This window comes from Prinia subflava, chromosome 14, assembly GCF_021018805.1.
Source record: "Prinia subflava isolate CZ2003 ecotype Zambia chromosome 14, Cam_Psub_1.2, whole genome shotgun sequence".
NCBI lineage: Eukaryota > Metazoa > Chordata > Aves > Passeriformes > Cisticolidae > Prinia > Prinia subflava.
Genome location: NC_086260.1, coordinates 13751072 through 13768351, shown reverse-complemented (window position 1 = coordinate 13768351; position 17280 = coordinate 13751072). Strand labels below are relative to the sequence as shown.

Genomic DNA, 17280 nt, shown 5'->3' with positions numbered 1-17280 from the left:
TGACCTCATATGATGAGGTAGAGCCATTTCCTGGTTTTTCAATGCTGCACATACCTGGAGGTGCCATGAACAACTCAGCCTTTTCCAGCTTTTTATTCCCTGTACGCCCTTCTTCCCCACTCCTTAATTCGTAATTTAACATCTAATAGCGCTTGCTACGTTAAATTCTGCTGAACTGTTCAGGAATTCATTCCTGCAAGGCATGTGAGGGTTTTGTTTCTAAACAAATGCAGAATCTCAGATCCATGTGGTGATTTGCCCAGAACAATACAAGGCTCAATGGTGGTTCCCACCCTGAGCCAACAGAACTTTCCTGTCTTAAATGTCCTTTGCGTTTTGAGTAGAGGCAGAACCCGGGGGTGTCACCAGCAGCTGACAGCAGGTCAGCATTTCTAATCGAGGTGTGACAATGACAGAGGTGATCTCCTCTTTGAGATTTGCTTGTTCACATTTCTTCAAGGCTCTTCAGCTGTTTTGCCCAAATGACTGCAGCCCCCTCCCTTTCCCTGCTTGCCTAACCCTGTTAACGCGAGCCTGGCGTCCAGAGGCGACGGAAAATCCAAACGCGCTTTTTGCGGCGCAGCTGCAGGTGCAGGAAGGTGGCAGAAGAGACACTTAAAGTGCTTTTTTTTGGTGACTCTTGTGGTGTTCCTCAGCCATCAGGTTTGGGCGGATGCCCCAGGCGGAGAAGGAGAAGCTGCTGGCAGAGATCTCCAGCGACATCGACCAGCTGAACCCCGAGTCTGCCGACCTGCGGGCGCTGGCCAAGCACCTCTACGACTCCTACATCAAGTCCTTCCCTCTGACCAAAGCCAAGGCGAGGGCCATCCTGACAGGAAAGACGACAGACAAATCAGTCAGTTCCCTCTTCTTTTCTGTTCCTTCCTTTCTTCCGAGCAAACGGTTTGCCAAGCTGACAGCGCAGCTCTTAGAAAAAGCAAAAAAAAAAATAAAATACAAAACACCGAACCTAAAAAAAGCCACCCCAACTTTGCTGTTGGAGGTTACACATTTCAAGCTGTGTCCGAAACACAGGAAATGTTTTTGGGTAGAATAAGTAAACATTATTTGAAAAAACTCCAAGTTCACCTAATCAAATACTTGAAACCGGGACAAGAATTCGAAGGTCACCTTAACCTTTTTGTCTTCCCTGATCCTCTCTTCCCGTCTTCCTTCTCCTTGCCCAGAGGTTATCTCCCACGCTATCTGTTTAAGGTGGCCCTTGAGCTGTCAGGAATTGCTGTTCCCTGAGGGATATTCCTTTTCCTCAGTGGCCAATGATCCCAGCCCCAGCACCAGGCTGAGCTGCCGTGCTCATTCTTGTGATGCTCTGGTGAATTCCTGCTCTTCCCTGGGTTACCTCAGGCCGCATCACTGCCTCGTGTTGGTGCAGTTGGAATTTTAGGAGAATGGACAGGAAAATCTTGGAAAAGTAAGGAATAGTGATAATTCCAAGGCTTGTGGGTTGCCTTGGAGACTTCATTGGCAATGCATAAGAATCTTCTGCATCAGCCAGAGGAGGATAAATAATACCTGACTGTTTTGGTAACAGTATTTTAATACCTAAAGAACAAAATAGCTTTCCAAAAATTAGAACTCTTAGCTTGATGTATTTTCTAGAATCATTGGCAGCAATTTTATTGTCAGGATTACAACAGAGACTGTATTTTATTTTCCTTAATTATTTCAAAGACAGCAAAGAACTCCGAGGTATTTCAGGCTCCAAAAAGGCATTTCTTTCCTTAAGAGCAATTAAAATAAGAATTTTAATGTTGTCCAGAAATTGGTTGTACCCCTCACATAAAAGCTTTAGATGTGGTAGGCTCTTACAATGTAACTTTTCACCATGAAATATATAAAGTTTGAATTGGATAAGTTTATTTATTCTGCTTATTCTGCAGAAGCTGGTGGGCAACCTGCTCATGCCTGAAAGTTCCACCACTGCAATTCTCATGCAATAAATGTATCATTGCATCAATTAATTCTCCTTTTTTCTTGGAATTTTTTACACTTTGGCACACTGGAAACAGCAATAAACCAGTAGACAGAACCCGGCTTTTCAGTGCTGCCAATTTTCAAGCCTTTTTTGAAAATACCACTGAAAGAGTGACACTCAGTCTTTAATGGTTACAACTTCCATGTTTTTATCAGTGGATTTGGTGCTCTGGAGCATCAAAGTGTTTACTATGGACATAGTTTAAATTCATGTTATTTTTTAGTTGCTGTATGATCTGAATTAATTTTAAATGTTTGGATATTCAAGTGAGTGTATCAAAACTAGAAGGAGTTATTCATCATCTCCTGGGACATACAGAGCTCATTTGACATAAGATTCTACTCTCAAGTTCATCTGAATCTTTATATTAAAAAAAATCTTTGGCTATTTTGAACTTTATCTTGATTTTCATCTGTCATGAATAGGCCAGTGGTGTAATACAGGCTTTTTAAAGCACGTGGACATGGACTAATAATGACTTTTTCTTGTACTTGGTGCTCCCACTAGAAAGAACAGAAAGAAATTGCCTACCAGAACCAAAATATGCATTTTTAAAGCATCTTCTGCAGTCTTGTTACTCCACTGTTCCACGTGTGTGCACATCCATGTGTGCAGACAGGTATTTAATGGTTTTGCTGCTGCCAAAATGTCATTACCTGAAAAATTCCCTCTCCTCCTGCCTTTTCTCAGTGCGGTGTCTTTGTTGTTTCAGTTTCAGACTGAAATCCTCAGTGCACGTGGGAAAATAATTTAATCCCTCACACTGTCCCTCCTGGAATGCCACGGGCTGGAGCTGTAAATATAAAACCATGAGAATGAGCATCCCTGTAAGGCATTGCAATCTGCAATCATAAGTGACCTTCAGTTTTAAAAATTACCTCTTCAGTCCAATTGTTGGGGTATAATCCCTCGTATTTTAATTAATTAATCAAGCATGTTAACAAACCTATTCAGTGGGATTTGTTCAGTGCAGCAACGAACTATTCAGTCATTAATCCTCTGAGGGAAAGATTCTTCCAATGAATTTGAGAAATCCCCAACCACTTCTTTAAACCCAGGAGCTTCTTTTGCATATTCTGGAACAGATTGTTTCCAGATCCTAATGAAAGTATTCTGGCACTACTTTTTCTAAGCTGCTTTCAAAATTGATTTGTTCCAGTTGAGTTTGTTTCACAGTCAGCCTCATCCTTGTGTTCTGGATTGTGGTTTGTAGCATGGTATTTGTTTGTTCTTTCCCAAAGACAAGTTGAGTGGGTTTAAATATATCCTAATGTTATTTTTAAAGGAGTTAACAGCAAAAGTTTGTGTTTATCAGATGATCAATACCATCAAGTTGATATTACTTGCAGTGTTTCCTAGGATAGAACATGAAAGTAAATACTGGAATCAAAATGGGGATATTGTCTGTCTTTCTACAAAAAAAAGGTTCCTTTACAGTCATGAGATTCTCTTTGATAGAAGGTGTTAGAATTCAGGTAAAAGTGGTATCATTTTAACCTTTTGTTAAACATTCCAAACTTTGAATTTGGCAGCTACAGAACATTTTCTAAAACAAGAAGCAAACAAACAAAGGAAAAGGCAAAACTCTGTATACTTTAAAATGGTGTTTCTTCCCTCCCACTTTACTTGGCCTTTCTGTAAATCATTTTAGCATTGTGAGGATATTTGGGTTTGTAGGTTTAGGACAATTTAACTATTTAGGGACCCTTTATGGGTTCCTCAGGACAATTTAACTCTTTGGGGAACCCTTGATAGGTTCCTCAGGACAATTTAACTTTTTAGGGAGGAGCCCTTGTTGGATTCTTCAGGACAATTTAACTAATGGAGAACCCTTGATGGGTTCCTCAGGACAATTTAACTCTTTGGGGACCCTGGACGGGTTCCTCAGGACAATTTTACTTCGTAAGGATCCCTTGATGTGTTCCTCAGGACAATTTAACTAATGGGGATCCCTTGATAGGTTCCTCAGGACAATTTAACTCTTTGTGGACCCTTGATGGGTTCTTCAGGACAATTTAACTCTTTGTGGACCCTTGATGGGTTCTTCAGGACAATTTAACTCTTTGTGGACCCTTGATGGGTTCTTCAGGACAATTTAACTCTTTGTGGACCCTTGATGGGTTCTTCAGGACAATTTAACTTTTAGGGGACCCTTAATGGGTTCCTCAGGACAATTTAACTAATGGAGAACCCTTGATAGGTTCCTCAGGACAATTTAACTCTTTGGGGACCCTTGATAGGTTCCTCAGGACAATTTAGCTAATGGGGAGCCCTTGATAGGTTCCTCAGGACAATTTAACTTTTTGGAGAACCCTTGATGGGTTCCTCGGGACAATGTAACTAATGGGGAACTCTTGATAGTTTTGTCAGGACTGTTTTACTTTTTGGAGAACATTTGATAGGTTCCTCAGGACAATTTAACTAATGGAGAGCCCTTGATGGGTTCCTCAGGACAATTTAACTCTTTGGGGACTGTGTTCCTCAGAGATGTCTGAGGCGTTGCTGCCGAGCTCTCTTCTCAGGAGCGCTCTTGCAGAGGACACCTGGCAGTAAACGGGATCTCCTTTTGCTTCCAGCCCTTCGTTATTTACGACATGAACTCTCTAATGATGGGGGAGGACCAGATCAAGTGCAAGCACGTGTCCCCCCTGCAGGAGGAGAACAAGGAGGTGGCCATCCGCATCTTCCAGCGGTGCCAGTTCCGCTCGGTGGAGGCCGTGCAGGAGATCACCGAGTTCGCCAAGAACATCCCCGGCTTCGTCGGCCTCGACCTCAACGACCAAGTGACTCTGCTCAAGTACGGCGTGCACGAGATCATCTACACCCTGCTGGCCTCCCTGATGAACAAGGACGGCGTCCTGGTGTCCGACGGGCAGGGCTTCATGACCAGGGAGTTCCTCAAGAGCCTGAGGAAACCTTTCTGTGACTTTATGGAGCCCAAGTTCGAGTTCGCTGTGAAGTTCAATGCACTGGAACTGGATGACAGTGACCTGGCGATATTTATAGCTGTCATCATCCTAAGTGGAGGTGAGTGCTCCCTTTTTTGGGGTTTTAGAGGATGGAATTGGCATTGGATTGGATTTTGGATTTTTTTAGAGGATGGGATTGGCACTTTTAACTCCTGCCCAAGCAGCTCAGCACTGCAGGGTGGGAGTGAGTGCATTTACACTGAGCTGTTTCACTCCTTTTCAAATCCCTTTGTGTTGTATGCCCTTTGTTGGGTTTCAGACAGAAACTGAAAATGGAATTGCCCCGATACCAGTGATGGAGCTGGAAATGCCTGCTGAGTCACCAGTTCCTTTGGGCAGAAAACAAAATCAGGGCTATCTTTTGGAAAACAGGAAGGGTGGAATTTCACTGGCAGGAGCTAAAATTCTGCAGGAGATTTTATTTTTTGGAAGCTGCAATTAGATTGTGTGGCTTGCTAATTGAACACAAACAGCTTTGGCTCCAGAACGATTCCAAAGGATAGGTGGTGTTGGGATTACAGGGTTATGGTGCTTTTCACTGCCCTTTCATTCATGCAAAGTTTTGTTTGCCTTTAGAAGGAGGGGAAAATGTTTTTGTCAGGAAAATTATGGTCTCCTAAAAAACAAACAAAAACAAAAACAAAAACAAAAAAAAAAAAAAAAAAAAAAAAAAAAAACCAAAAAAAAAAAAACCAAAAACCAGGAATTGTGTGTTTCTTCAGCTTTCCTCAGTTGTTCTGCTTTGTCTTCACACTTCACACTTTGAGCAAAGCAAGAACCTGGAATCCCAGGTAGCAGAGTGCCCCCACCCAGCCCCTCATGAGAAACCCTGAACCCCAGCTTTCCTGCAGCCAGGCATGTGCTCCTGCTCCTGGGGTGATGTCACCGTCCTGCTCTGTGAATTGGTGATGCCTACCAGGATTTATTTCCCTTAGACACCTTCAGATGCATTCCTGGCACATCCAAGCTCTGTTCCTTTGGCCAGCACTCCCAAGGCAGGGATGTTGCACAAATAAAATCTTGCCCTACTGATTTGTGTGTATTTTGGCCCGCCGTGGAACTGCACATATCCATGGCAGGAATGTGCTGAATGCTCTGGATTTTGTTATGAAATTACATTTCAGCAATCAAACACAGCCTCGTGCTGCTGTCCTGAGAGCAGCCCTGCTGCTGGGAGGGCACTCAGAGGTGTAAATGCATTTAAAACCACCTCCAGCTCCTCCTGGCACCGTGTTCCATGCAGGAAAAAGAAGGGGTCAAATATGATTTATCCTGCTAATTCAGCTTCCAACAAGAATCCCTCCCAGGAATTTCCCTGTGCAGACCTGGGGCTCTGTGATCCCTGAGGACTCTGCACTAACCAGGGAGGAAAACTTGCTGCTGTATTTTATGTATTTTATGTATTTTATGGTGGGAGAGGAGAAGGGGCACAAGCCTGTCAGGGCATTACTCAAAACACATCAATATTTTGTGCTTTTTAGCAAAATGAAATGTGACAGATGAGAAAAAGGCCTCTCAAAATTCCCTCCTGACTGCAAAGAGGGAACCTGTACTCTGCAAAGCCCTGTCCTCAGCAGGGTTTGGTTTCCACCAGAGGAAACAGGAATGATGTAACCAATCTCACATTTTGGATTGCAGGAGGACAGTGATTCACATTCAGCAATTGTGTTGTATGTGAATCATTGTTAATGAATAATAATAATAATAATATGAATAATATTAATTGAATAATTAACTGTGTTGAACCAGATTTATCAGCATGTCTCCTTTTTCTCCAGAATAATTTGTAAACATTGACCAGTAAAGAAAGAATGAATTTGAATCAAGTAACTGCAGCAAAACTCTTTTCAGAACTTCTTTTTTCTTTCCAAAAAGCATGATAGCTGCTTGGGAAAAAAAAAAAAAAAAAAAAAAAAAAAAAAAAAAAAAAAAAGGAGAGTTTATGTTTTGAAAACAATTAAGCTTTTGTTGCCAATTAAAGCAAGCTTTTATCATGGAATTTACAGCCAGATATGATATCTATTGCACTGGATGCATTCAGTGGGATTAAAATATCCTGTGTGGTATAAAACTGAGTCCTATTTCTCAGCTGTCTCAGACGTTTCTGTAAGAGCTACAGCCTTGCAAAATTGTATTTCTGTAAGAACCATTTGAATGTAGCAGGATGATTTCACTGAGGACAGGATTTCAAAACCAGAGCACCTCAAGGACTCGACTTGCTGCAGGGATCCTGCAGAGCTGAAATCCCCCCACGAAATCCTGTGTACAAACCTCTCCAACAGAAAACCAGTTTGTGAAACCCAAGAAGATCCCAGCCAGGGGCCCGAAATGTCAGTGAATCTGTTATTACCCAGTGAAATTATGCTAATTCTGCTGGCTCCAGGGGGGCTGGCTCTGGTGCAGCCCTTACAGAAGAGGAGAAGGGAAAGGGGAGGATAATTCCAGCTGGAACATCACACGTAGAAAGCTTTTCGTTGGGAAGTGTTTGGAATTTGCCACAAATCCTATAAAACTCTTCAGCCTTTTGATAAGCAAACAGCTGCTTTTGCATGTTATCTGAAAAGGCAAAGAGCCCAAAGCACAGCAACGAGGAGCTGACAAATTAACTGTAACAGCAACAGATGGAAAATCCTCCCACAGCTGCTTTTATTGCTGCTGAGCTGCTCAGGGCAGCCTCGCTCTGCCTCAGCCATTCCAAATGTTTCTCTGAGCTCCTTTCTGGAGAGCTGCTCTTGCTGGTGGTGCTGTAAAGTGGCAAACCAAGTCCTGTATTCTGATTTTAATGCTGATCAGACAGAGAGGCTGTGTGTGAGCGTAGCATTTCTTGTTTGTACAACAGAAATGCTTTTGGCCATCAGCAGCAGCACCAAAGCTTCACTGCAGCATCCTTCCAGCTGTGGGGACTTGAAAAGACACACTTGGGCTCAGTGGGATTTGGAAAGCTTTTTCCAGGAGATATTCAGCAGTGAGTGCTGTGCTGTCCATGAAAAAGAACTGCAGCATCCCTAAAAAGGTCACGTCCACCTGAGCTGGGAATGAGCTCTGGCACTGGGAGGTTTAAGGAGAACAAGCTGGGTTTGGGCAGGAAGGGTAACACTCCAAGCCTCACTGGCACAATTCACATTTATGAGCTGAGCAAACTCACTCGAGCAGGTCCTTGTCAAACAAAGAAAAAGCTCAAAAGGGAATTCTGTGGCACGGATGGACTCGAATTTTTGTGTGTTATCTTCTGCAGTGGTTGGGTGCAGGAATGTGTGGATACAGGAATGTTTGGGGCAGAGTATCCCTGTAAATGCCCACACTCAGTCAAACTGGTATTTAAATCCAGAGAAATTTCTAAAATCTCTTCTTCTGTTTTCAGTGGGGTTTTTTACCCTAAATTTTAAGCCACAGGTCCCTGCTCATGGTGGAAACCCTGCATTCAGTCATTCTGCTGCATTCTCAGATCAGCAAAATTTGAAGTTTTGTCACTGGCTATCACCATAAGTAGTTCCTATTTCACTGCCACACAAACCCTGCACTTTATCAGAACAGAGAAGTGCTTTGTAATCAGAGCAAGGACTGCAGAACCAAAGTCCTGGTGACTGCAACTCGTGTGACAGCCTCAGAAGACAAACCTCAGACTGCTGAGTCACATCTGCCTCAGCAAAAGAAAAGAGAAGGAGCACGTGTGTTCCCTCAGGCAGATCTTTGCCTGCTTTTTTCATACTGAGATTTTACAACGTGCATTTGAATGCAAAATTCAAAGTATTGAAATGTAAAGACACACAGGTGGCAATTCATATGTGAGAACAGGTAAAAAAATTGTAATTATTGTTAGGGACATGGAAGAGGCAACCAAAGAAGTAAGTAAAGAAACAAATAAAGTATTTTCCCCTGGGACTGTGTGGAATATCAATTTACACACAGTGGTACTGCTGGCACTCAGAACTTTGGGGTTATTGGCCTTGCCCAGTCACTGAACATTTTCTGACTTAGAAGTTTCCTGCACAGTTTTCAAACCAATTGAAGCAGCTGTAGGACAATGAGTGAAAACATAAAGAAAATGTGAATAAAGAAACATAATAAATAATGGGGAACCCCTGGTGCTCTCCTGGAATTTTCCTTTTTCCTGCAAGGCTCTTACTGCACAAAACTCACCTTTTGCTATGAAACCACATTGGTCTGGAGCATATATATACATTTAAGAGCATTTCAACAGCTTGAAATATACCATAATAGCTGGATGTTTAAACTTTTGCCTCTTATTTCCTTTTTCTCCTGGTTTAGATAAGTTTCTTGGAACAGAAGCAGCATTTTCCTCTGGAAGAGTTTTTTACTGAGAAAGTATAGCAAACTGTCAACACCCAGAAAACACTGCCCATATCCTGAAGTTCTCATTCATGAAAAACCTCTCGTGCCTTCAATGGGAATTTTCCTTCCTCTTGAATTGGCTTATTTAAAAATAACATCTGATGGTCTCCTAGGCTTTTGTCAGAGTCATCTTTTCTGCCTCTGCTTCCACTGGGTCATTGGAAAATCATCAGATTGGGGTTTTTCAAGGAGTTTTAGGATTTTATCCACTGCAGCCTCACTGAACTTCAACTGACCCAAATTCAGGGGGCTCCTGATGAATTCCAGACCCAGGGGAGTTTCCTCCTGGACTCTGGAGCAGTGTTTGGGTTGGGATTCACTCCTGAAAAACTCCCACCCCCAAAAATTCCCACCCCAAAGGAGCAGGGGGCAAAGGGAGATGAATCCCAGGGGAAATCGAGGCCACGTCTTTGTGCTCTCTGATTTTTTCTGTCCCTGCACACTGAGCCATGCCCAGCCAGCTCAGAGTTCAGCTGCAATGCACAAAGAGCATTTAAAGCTAGCACAACCCCAAATCAAACCAACAATTTAACAAAGTTAAGGAGCTTTCATTGCTTGGACATTCAACATTTCATTAGCTTTTGGTGCTGGAGGATGAAATAAACTGCAGACATTGAGTTAATGCCTTTTTTTAAATTTTTTTTTGTAATTTTGATGGGTTCGCATCCACCTTAGCAGGAAACATTTTTAGTGGCAGCAGCTACACACAAATCAGAGTGTATGATGATTTTCCAGAAGTGAATTACCTGATACAGATTGTTTATCCCCCAGTTATCTCACTTTTTTTTTTTTTCCCCACACACACTCCCAGTTTACTGTGGAAAATCCACTGTATGTAGTGGAGTATAAACCTATTTCTAAAGCATAAAACTAGTCCTAAAACCCCCCTGAGCAAATCCCAGGGAAATTTTACAAACCAGCTGATGGTCAGACAGCTCCCAGGAAATGCCACCTGTAAAGGCTTCATTTGCTAAGAAAGCTGTAAGAAATTAATGCACAATATTGATGTTACAGTGCTGATAAACCCACAACTCTCTTTTCCCTAAGACTGCCCAGTGGAAGTGTTTCCAAGACTAGTCCTAAAACCCCTTTGAGCAAATCCCAGTTTACAGACTAGTATAACACTAGTTCTAGAGTATAAAACTAGTTCTAAAACCCCCCTGAGCAAATCCCAGGGAAATTTTACAAACCACCTGATGGTCAGAGAGCTCCCAAAAAATGCCACCTGTAAAGGCTTCATTTGCTAAGAAAGGTGTAAGGAATTAATAAACAAGTTTGATGTGACAGTGCTCATAAACTCACAACTCTTTTTCTCCCCAAGACCTCCCAATGGAAATGTTTCCAAGACTACTCCTAAAACCCCTCTGAGCAAATCCCAGGGAAATTTTACAAACCAGCTGATGGTCAGAGAGCTCCCAGGAAATGCCACCTGTACAGGCTTCATTTGCTAAGAAAGGTGTAAGGAATTAATGCATGAGGTTGATATGACGGTGCTTGTAAACTCACAACTCTTTTTCTCCCCAAGACCTCCCAATGGAAATGTTTCCAAGACTAGTCCTAAGACCCCTCTGAGCAAATCCCAGGGAAATCTGACAAACCCCACCATGGTCAGAGAGCTCCCAGGAAATGCTACCTGTACAGGCTTCATTTGCTAAGAAAGGTGTAAGAAATTAATGCATGAGGTTGATGTTACAGTGCTTGTAAACTCACAACTCTTTTTTCCCTAAGACTGCCCAGTGGAAGTGTTTCCAAGACTAGTCCTAAAACCCCTCTGAGCAAATCCCAGGGAAATCTGACAAACCCCACCATGGTCAGACAGCTCCCAGGAAATGCCACCTGTAAAGGCTTCATTTGCTAAGAAAGCTGTAAGGAATTAATAAACAAGTTTGATGTGACGGTGCTCATAAACTCACAACTCTTTTTCTCCCCAAGACCTCCCAATGGAAATGTTTCCAAGACTAGTCCTAAGACCCCTCTGAGCAAATCCCAGGGAAATCTTACAAACCCCACCATGGTCAGAGAGCTCCCAGGAAATGCCACCTGTAAAGGCTTCATTTGCTAAGAAAGCTGTAAGAAATTAATGCACAATATTGATGTTACAGTGCTGATAAACCCACAACTCTTTTTTCCCTAAGACTGCCCAGTGGAAGTGTTTCCAGGACTAGTCCTAAAACCCCTTTGAGCAAATCCCAGTTTACAGACTAGTATAACACTAGTTCTAGAGTATAAAACTAGTTCTAAAACCCCCCTGAGCAAATCCCAGGGAAATTTTACAAACCACCTGATGGTCAGAGAGCTCCCAGGAAATGCCACCTGTAAAGGCTTCATTTGCTAAGAAAGGTGTAAGGAATTAATAAACAAGTTTGATGTGACGGTGCTCATAAACTCACAACTCTTTTTCTCCCCAAGACCTCCCAATGGAAATGTTTCCAAGACTAGTCCCAAAACCCCTCTGAGCAAATCCCAGGGAAATCTGACAAACCCCACCATGGTCAGAGAGCTCCCAGGAAATGCCACCTGTAAAGGTTTCATTTGCTAAGAAAGCTGTAAGAAATTAATGCACAATATTGATGTTACAGTGCTGATAAACCCACAACTCTTTTTTCCCTAAGACTGCCCAGTGGAAGTGTTTCCAAGACTAGTCCTAAGACCCCTCTGAGCAAATCCCAGGGAAATCTGACAAACCCCCCAATGGCCAGACAGGGGGATGGGATTTTTTACACATCAGGGATGTGTAAGAAATGAGCTCACAAGATCGATGTGCCAATGCTGACAAACCCACCACCCTCTCTTTGCTTCCGCAGACCGCCCGGGGTTGCTGAATGTGAAGCCCATCGAGGACATCCAGGACAACCTCCTGCAAGCCCTGGAGCTGCAGCTGAAGCTGAACCACCCCGAGTCGTCGCAGCTGTTTGCAAAGCTGCTGCAGAAAATGACGGACCTCAGGCAGATCGTGACGGAGCACGTGCAGCTCCTGCAGGTCATCAAGAAAACCGAGACGGACATGAGCCTGCACCCCCTGCTGCAAGAGATCTACAAGGACTTGTATTAACCAGCAGAGCAGTCCTTGGCCCCTGACACGATGTATGTTCTTCAGATTGCACTATCTCTTTGAGGGAAAAAAGAAAAACAAACTTTGCGTACCTAAGGAATTACTGTGAAACAGCATTTAAAAAGAGAGAGCTTAGTATAGCAGATCTATTTTATGCATATTGTTTATAAAGACACATTTACAATTTACTTTTAATATTAAAAGTATCTATATCATGAAATTGTTGGCAGTATTTTCAGAATTAATTTTTTAACTGCGTTGTTTCTTAACGTTGCTTGTCCGAGTATGATCGATGCTTCACTCAAGCATGCAGTTAAATTGTCAGCTAAATAAAAACCTTTCTCCTCGAGCATTTCCAGGGAAATGTTTGAAGTAATAATGTTCGATTTTGTGCTCCCGAGGCAGCAGCAAAATAAAATTCAGTCCCAGATTAGTGTAACTTCCCAGGAGAGTTTCAAGGGCCAAAGGGAGAAGTGTCAGGCCTGAAAATATTCATGCCTCCCATAATAACATTTGAATAATTTCAGGTCTGAAAATATTCGTGCCTTCCGTAGTGAGATTTGACACTGGCAGAGCTCTGTAAAGGGGGCTTGGTGTAAGGAAAAATCAGGCCACTCATCTGTGGGCAAACAGCAAAATTAGAGGCCATTTCAAGAAGTAATTAGGGAAGGAATATGCACTGCTCATCACTCAGGAAACAGAGTCCTTTGGGTTCCTCTGCTTGTGCAAAGTGCAACAGCTACTCCAATTCCCACAGCAGCCAGAGCTGAGCTGGAGCAGGTTGGTACAAACCTCTTGGCCTGAGACCTTCCCCAGTTATTGGATAAACTGCATTGAACAAGAGCCAAAATATCACAGAAAATTGGAATGTTGTGAGCAATGGACTCCCAAACAGAAGCAAGGTTTGGGTGAACTCTTGTGTAAAGTTAAAGCTGTGGTGGAAACCCTGCACCCTGGGTCTGACCTGAGCTCTAGATCTTCACCCAAGGGTGCAGGGAGACGTTCCTGCTTTGAGGTCGTTGGTTTTCCTGCATGTGTTTCCCTATAATGTCCCCTAAGAGTTCCACAGGGAGCAGAGCACAGCAGAGGGAGCAAATTTAACACAAATTTCCTAACAGTGTCACTTTGGAGTACTCTTGGTACTGAGGTGGGAGACTCACATTTCACCCTCCCACATTTGGGAGTTTGTGAGCCCTGACTAAATCAAGCAGGGGGGGCCCACAGTGGTGGACTAGAAGAGGAAAAAGCCACTATTTGTAACTTATATGTAAAAAAAGGAGAGGTCCCCAATACCCTTGGTTTCCTCCCCATGACTGTATTTTATTTATGTAGCAAAAAATGTGCCTTAAACTGAGAGAAGGGGAGTGGTGATTCCTAAGTGGGCAAAGAGGTGAGGTAGGTGTGAGTAGCATCTTCAGGGAGTAAAAATTGGCTTTGCTCCTAATGCAGACCTTGAAACTCTTAAGCCCAGGCAAATTATGCAATAAAGAAGCTGAGAGAGGTAAATATGAAAATTAATCCTTCAGCTCAGGCCTTCTACACCTGGAAACGTTTCCTGCTGCTGATTTCAGGTAACCTCTGGGCCTGAGGTCAGCCCTGAGCCTTATTCCCACCAGGAAGTTTGGGGGATTGGATCATTCAGGCTCCAGGTCTGGAGCCCACGGGTGGAATTGTTCTGAGATGAAGTCAGGGCCAGGCTGGAGAGAGCAGCTTTGATCCTGCCAGGATTGCAGCGAGGTCATTTCAGGCAGCTCAGAAAGGATGGCCCTGGAGCAAGCACAGCGTTGCAGTTCATGCACAGCACTGCAGGTTTGCTGCACATCTCAGGTGGCTCCAGCTGAGCGTGGCACTGGAGGAATTCCATTCACACTTCCATGGCTGTTACAGGGCAAAAGAAAATATTGTCTCTCTGTTTAAGTCATTTTCCACTGCTCCTTTGAAGTGTTGCCTTCCATCCCTTAGTGGCAGAACTCTGCAGAGCTCATCCCCTCCCCTGGAGATGAGATCCCAGCTCTGAGATGAGCTGGCACTGGGACTGACCCCAGCTCCCAAACTGGATTTCTGGAACAGCAACACCCAGCAAGAACCAGGAATCAGAGCCTGCATTTCTTAAACAATCCCCTTTCCCACTGGCTTCCCTTGAAATGCAAGTCCAGAATGGTTTCAAATAAAAAGGAATTCTAGGGCACGTCTGTCCTTACAGAAGTAATATTCAAACTTATTTGAAAATAAGTGGCAGAGGTGCTCTGACAGGGAAATTGAGTTCAGTGCTTTGATAATGTACTGAAAACAATCTGTGTAACCCAGCAGCACATTAACCAAAGAGTTATAAGATTTAACCAAATCCCACTCCTGCAAGGGACAATACTTCTGGAACTGTCCATTCAGCAGTGACAGTGCCTAAGGCACTCAGTGCAAAAATCCCTGTACTGAGAGTGGCAATGCAACCATAATCAGAAGAGTTTTGCAGGAATGGGTGTTACCCTTCATGAGGATGCAGGCACTGAATGCCCAAAAGCCTCTACTTTTCTTTCAACTGTATCAGCTGCTCTAATAAAATATGTTGTTCTCCCCACACCCTGTCTTCTCTCACACATTGATATTATTCACCGTGTTTTCCTCAAGCCATGCAAAGTGTTAATTTTTCTATGTGAGTTACTAATCACTGACATGTTCTGATTCTAAGTGGTTACATCATGGTTAAGAAGTTTTGCCTGAAATACTTTTCTACAAGGATAGGTCTTAAGGGAAAAATGTTCATTTAATGGACAACTGCTATGTACTAATTTAGAACAAATGACTGTTATGAGGATATGAAAGCATTCTCTCAAAAAATAGCATTTTCTCTTGTGAATTATATTCAGAATTTTGATCTAATTGTAACTACTTTCTGTTTCTATGGGACTTTATTTATTAAAAACAAAAACTTGCTAATGGGAGTTCATCAGTAGGTTGTAATACTTTCAGACTCTCTGGAGTTTTGGGTAGATTGGGCTACGCCGTAAAGGAACAATTTGGGTTTTGATCTTCAGTGCTACTAAGAACATTTAGCAGCTCTAAAATAGAAGCAGTCAGCTGGCACATGCCTGCCTTTGAAGAGCTCGCTCTTGCTGGTGCTGTTCCTTACTCATCTGTGCACTACATCACGACATCCTCGGGGGTGCTGTGGGATCCTGGAGCTTCCCACAGGCCTTGAAACCTCTGGGATGCTGTTCTGTCTTGTGTTCACACTGCTCTGCTTTTTCTGTGGGGAAACTGGAGGTAAATTGAGTCCAGAGAAAGTCACTTGGTGTCCCTGCACGCGTCCAGCCCGTTCCCCTCGCCCTGTCAGGGCGTTCCTGGTAGGAGCTCAGAGGTTCAACGGGGAAAAATCACCTTCTTCAGACAGCACTGGTGGGGAAAATCACCTTCTTCAGACAGTACTGGTGGGGAAAATCACCTTCTTCAGACAGCACTGGTGGGGAAAATCACCTTCTTCAGACAGCACTGGTGAGGAAAATCACCTTCTTCAGACAGCACTGGTGGGGAAAATCACCTTCTTCAGACAGCACTGGTGGGGAAAATCACCTTCTTCAGACAGTACTGGTGGGGAAAATCACCTTCTTCAGACAGTACTGGTGGGGAAAATCACCTTCTTCAGACAGTACTGGTGGGGAAAATCACCTTCTTCAGACAGTACTGGTGACCATTCTCCAGCCAGTGTTGCTGTGAGGGCCTGGAATGAGAGCTGAGAGGAGAGAAAAGCATTTCCAGCAATGTGATGGTGGCAAAGGCAGCCCAGAGCATTTCGGTCACGGTTTCTGTGACAGTGAGGAAAACTCCCTTGTCCCCCTGGTGCAGGTAATTCCCCAGCAGAACCTGCTCCCAGCACAGCCAGCCCTCAGCTCCCCAGAACCCTGCAAAATGGGACATGGAATTCCCAAAGCTGCTGTCCCACCCTGTGTGGCTGAGCCCTGCCCTCAGCTAACACACCACGGGCTCCAGCCCCTGGGGTACAGACAAGCCCTGAGGGATGGGGATTCAGTGTTTGTTTTGTAGCTGTAAACTCTGCCTTGAGCTTGGGTACGTTTTAATGGGAGTTTTTTTCCCTTTTAAATACGAGATAATATCCCTTAAAGGGATGTAACATCAGCTTTGCAAACACAAGCAATGCAAAGCTGCAGCTAGAGATTTATAGGAGGAGGAAAACAAAAGTGACCCCAGCAAACACCTCCTGGAGCAGCAGCTCAAACAGTTCAGGTTCTCATTCCAGCACTGGAAAAAAATATGGATCTCATCATAAATCCCATTCCAAGTGCCTTGGGTGAAAACCAGTGGTTAAAAATCAGCTGCACGGGGGTGTATCCAACTCCACAGATAGCAGAGAGGTTCTCCCATTCTTCTCAGCACTACCCAGCCCTGGAAATGGTGTCTGTAGGAAAAACAATTCCTGAACTTCTGGATTTTCATTTGGGCACTCGGAGTATGGAGAGGAAATTAGGCAGCACATCTTCAGTGGCTTGAAGTAAACACTCAGCAGGCAACAACTGACCCAACAAAGGAAGAAAGGAGGAAATGATCCCACAGCTTTGGATGCAATAAAACAGAGTTAGATAAGTTAGATATATGTGTGTGTGTGCAGGGTCTTTGGATGCAACATAAATGCAGCTTTGGCTGCAATAGAACAATGTTAAATGTGTGTGTGTGTGCAGGGTCTTTGGATGCAACATAAATGCAGCTTTGGCTGCAATAGAACAATGTTAAATGTGTGTGTGTGTGCAGGGCCTTTGGATGCAACATAAATGCAGCTTTGGCTGCAATATAACAATGTTAAATGTGTGTGTGTGTGCAGGGCCTTTGGATGCAACATAAATGCAGCTTTGGCTGCAATAGAACAAATGTTAAATGTGTGTGTGTGTGCAGGGTCTTAC

General features: G+C 43.5%; 1 protein-coding gene across 1 annotated transcript in view; it reads left to right on the top strand.

Moving 5' to 3' along the window:
- PPARG (peroxisome proliferator activated receptor gamma) overlaps nt 1-15295 on the top strand; it is a 57776-nt gene extending 42481 nt beyond the window's left edge. The window contains exons 5-7 of the mRNA XM_063411799.1: nt 657-856; nt 4573-5023; nt 12123-15295. Coding sequence (XP_063267869.1) covers nt 657-856; nt 4573-5023; nt 12123-12370 — 899 coding nt within the window. The 3' untranslated portion in view covers nt 12371-15295. The remainder of the gene's footprint in view (nt 1-656; nt 857-4572; nt 5024-12122) is intronic.
- Nucleotides 15296-17280: the final 1985 nt, after the last annotated feature.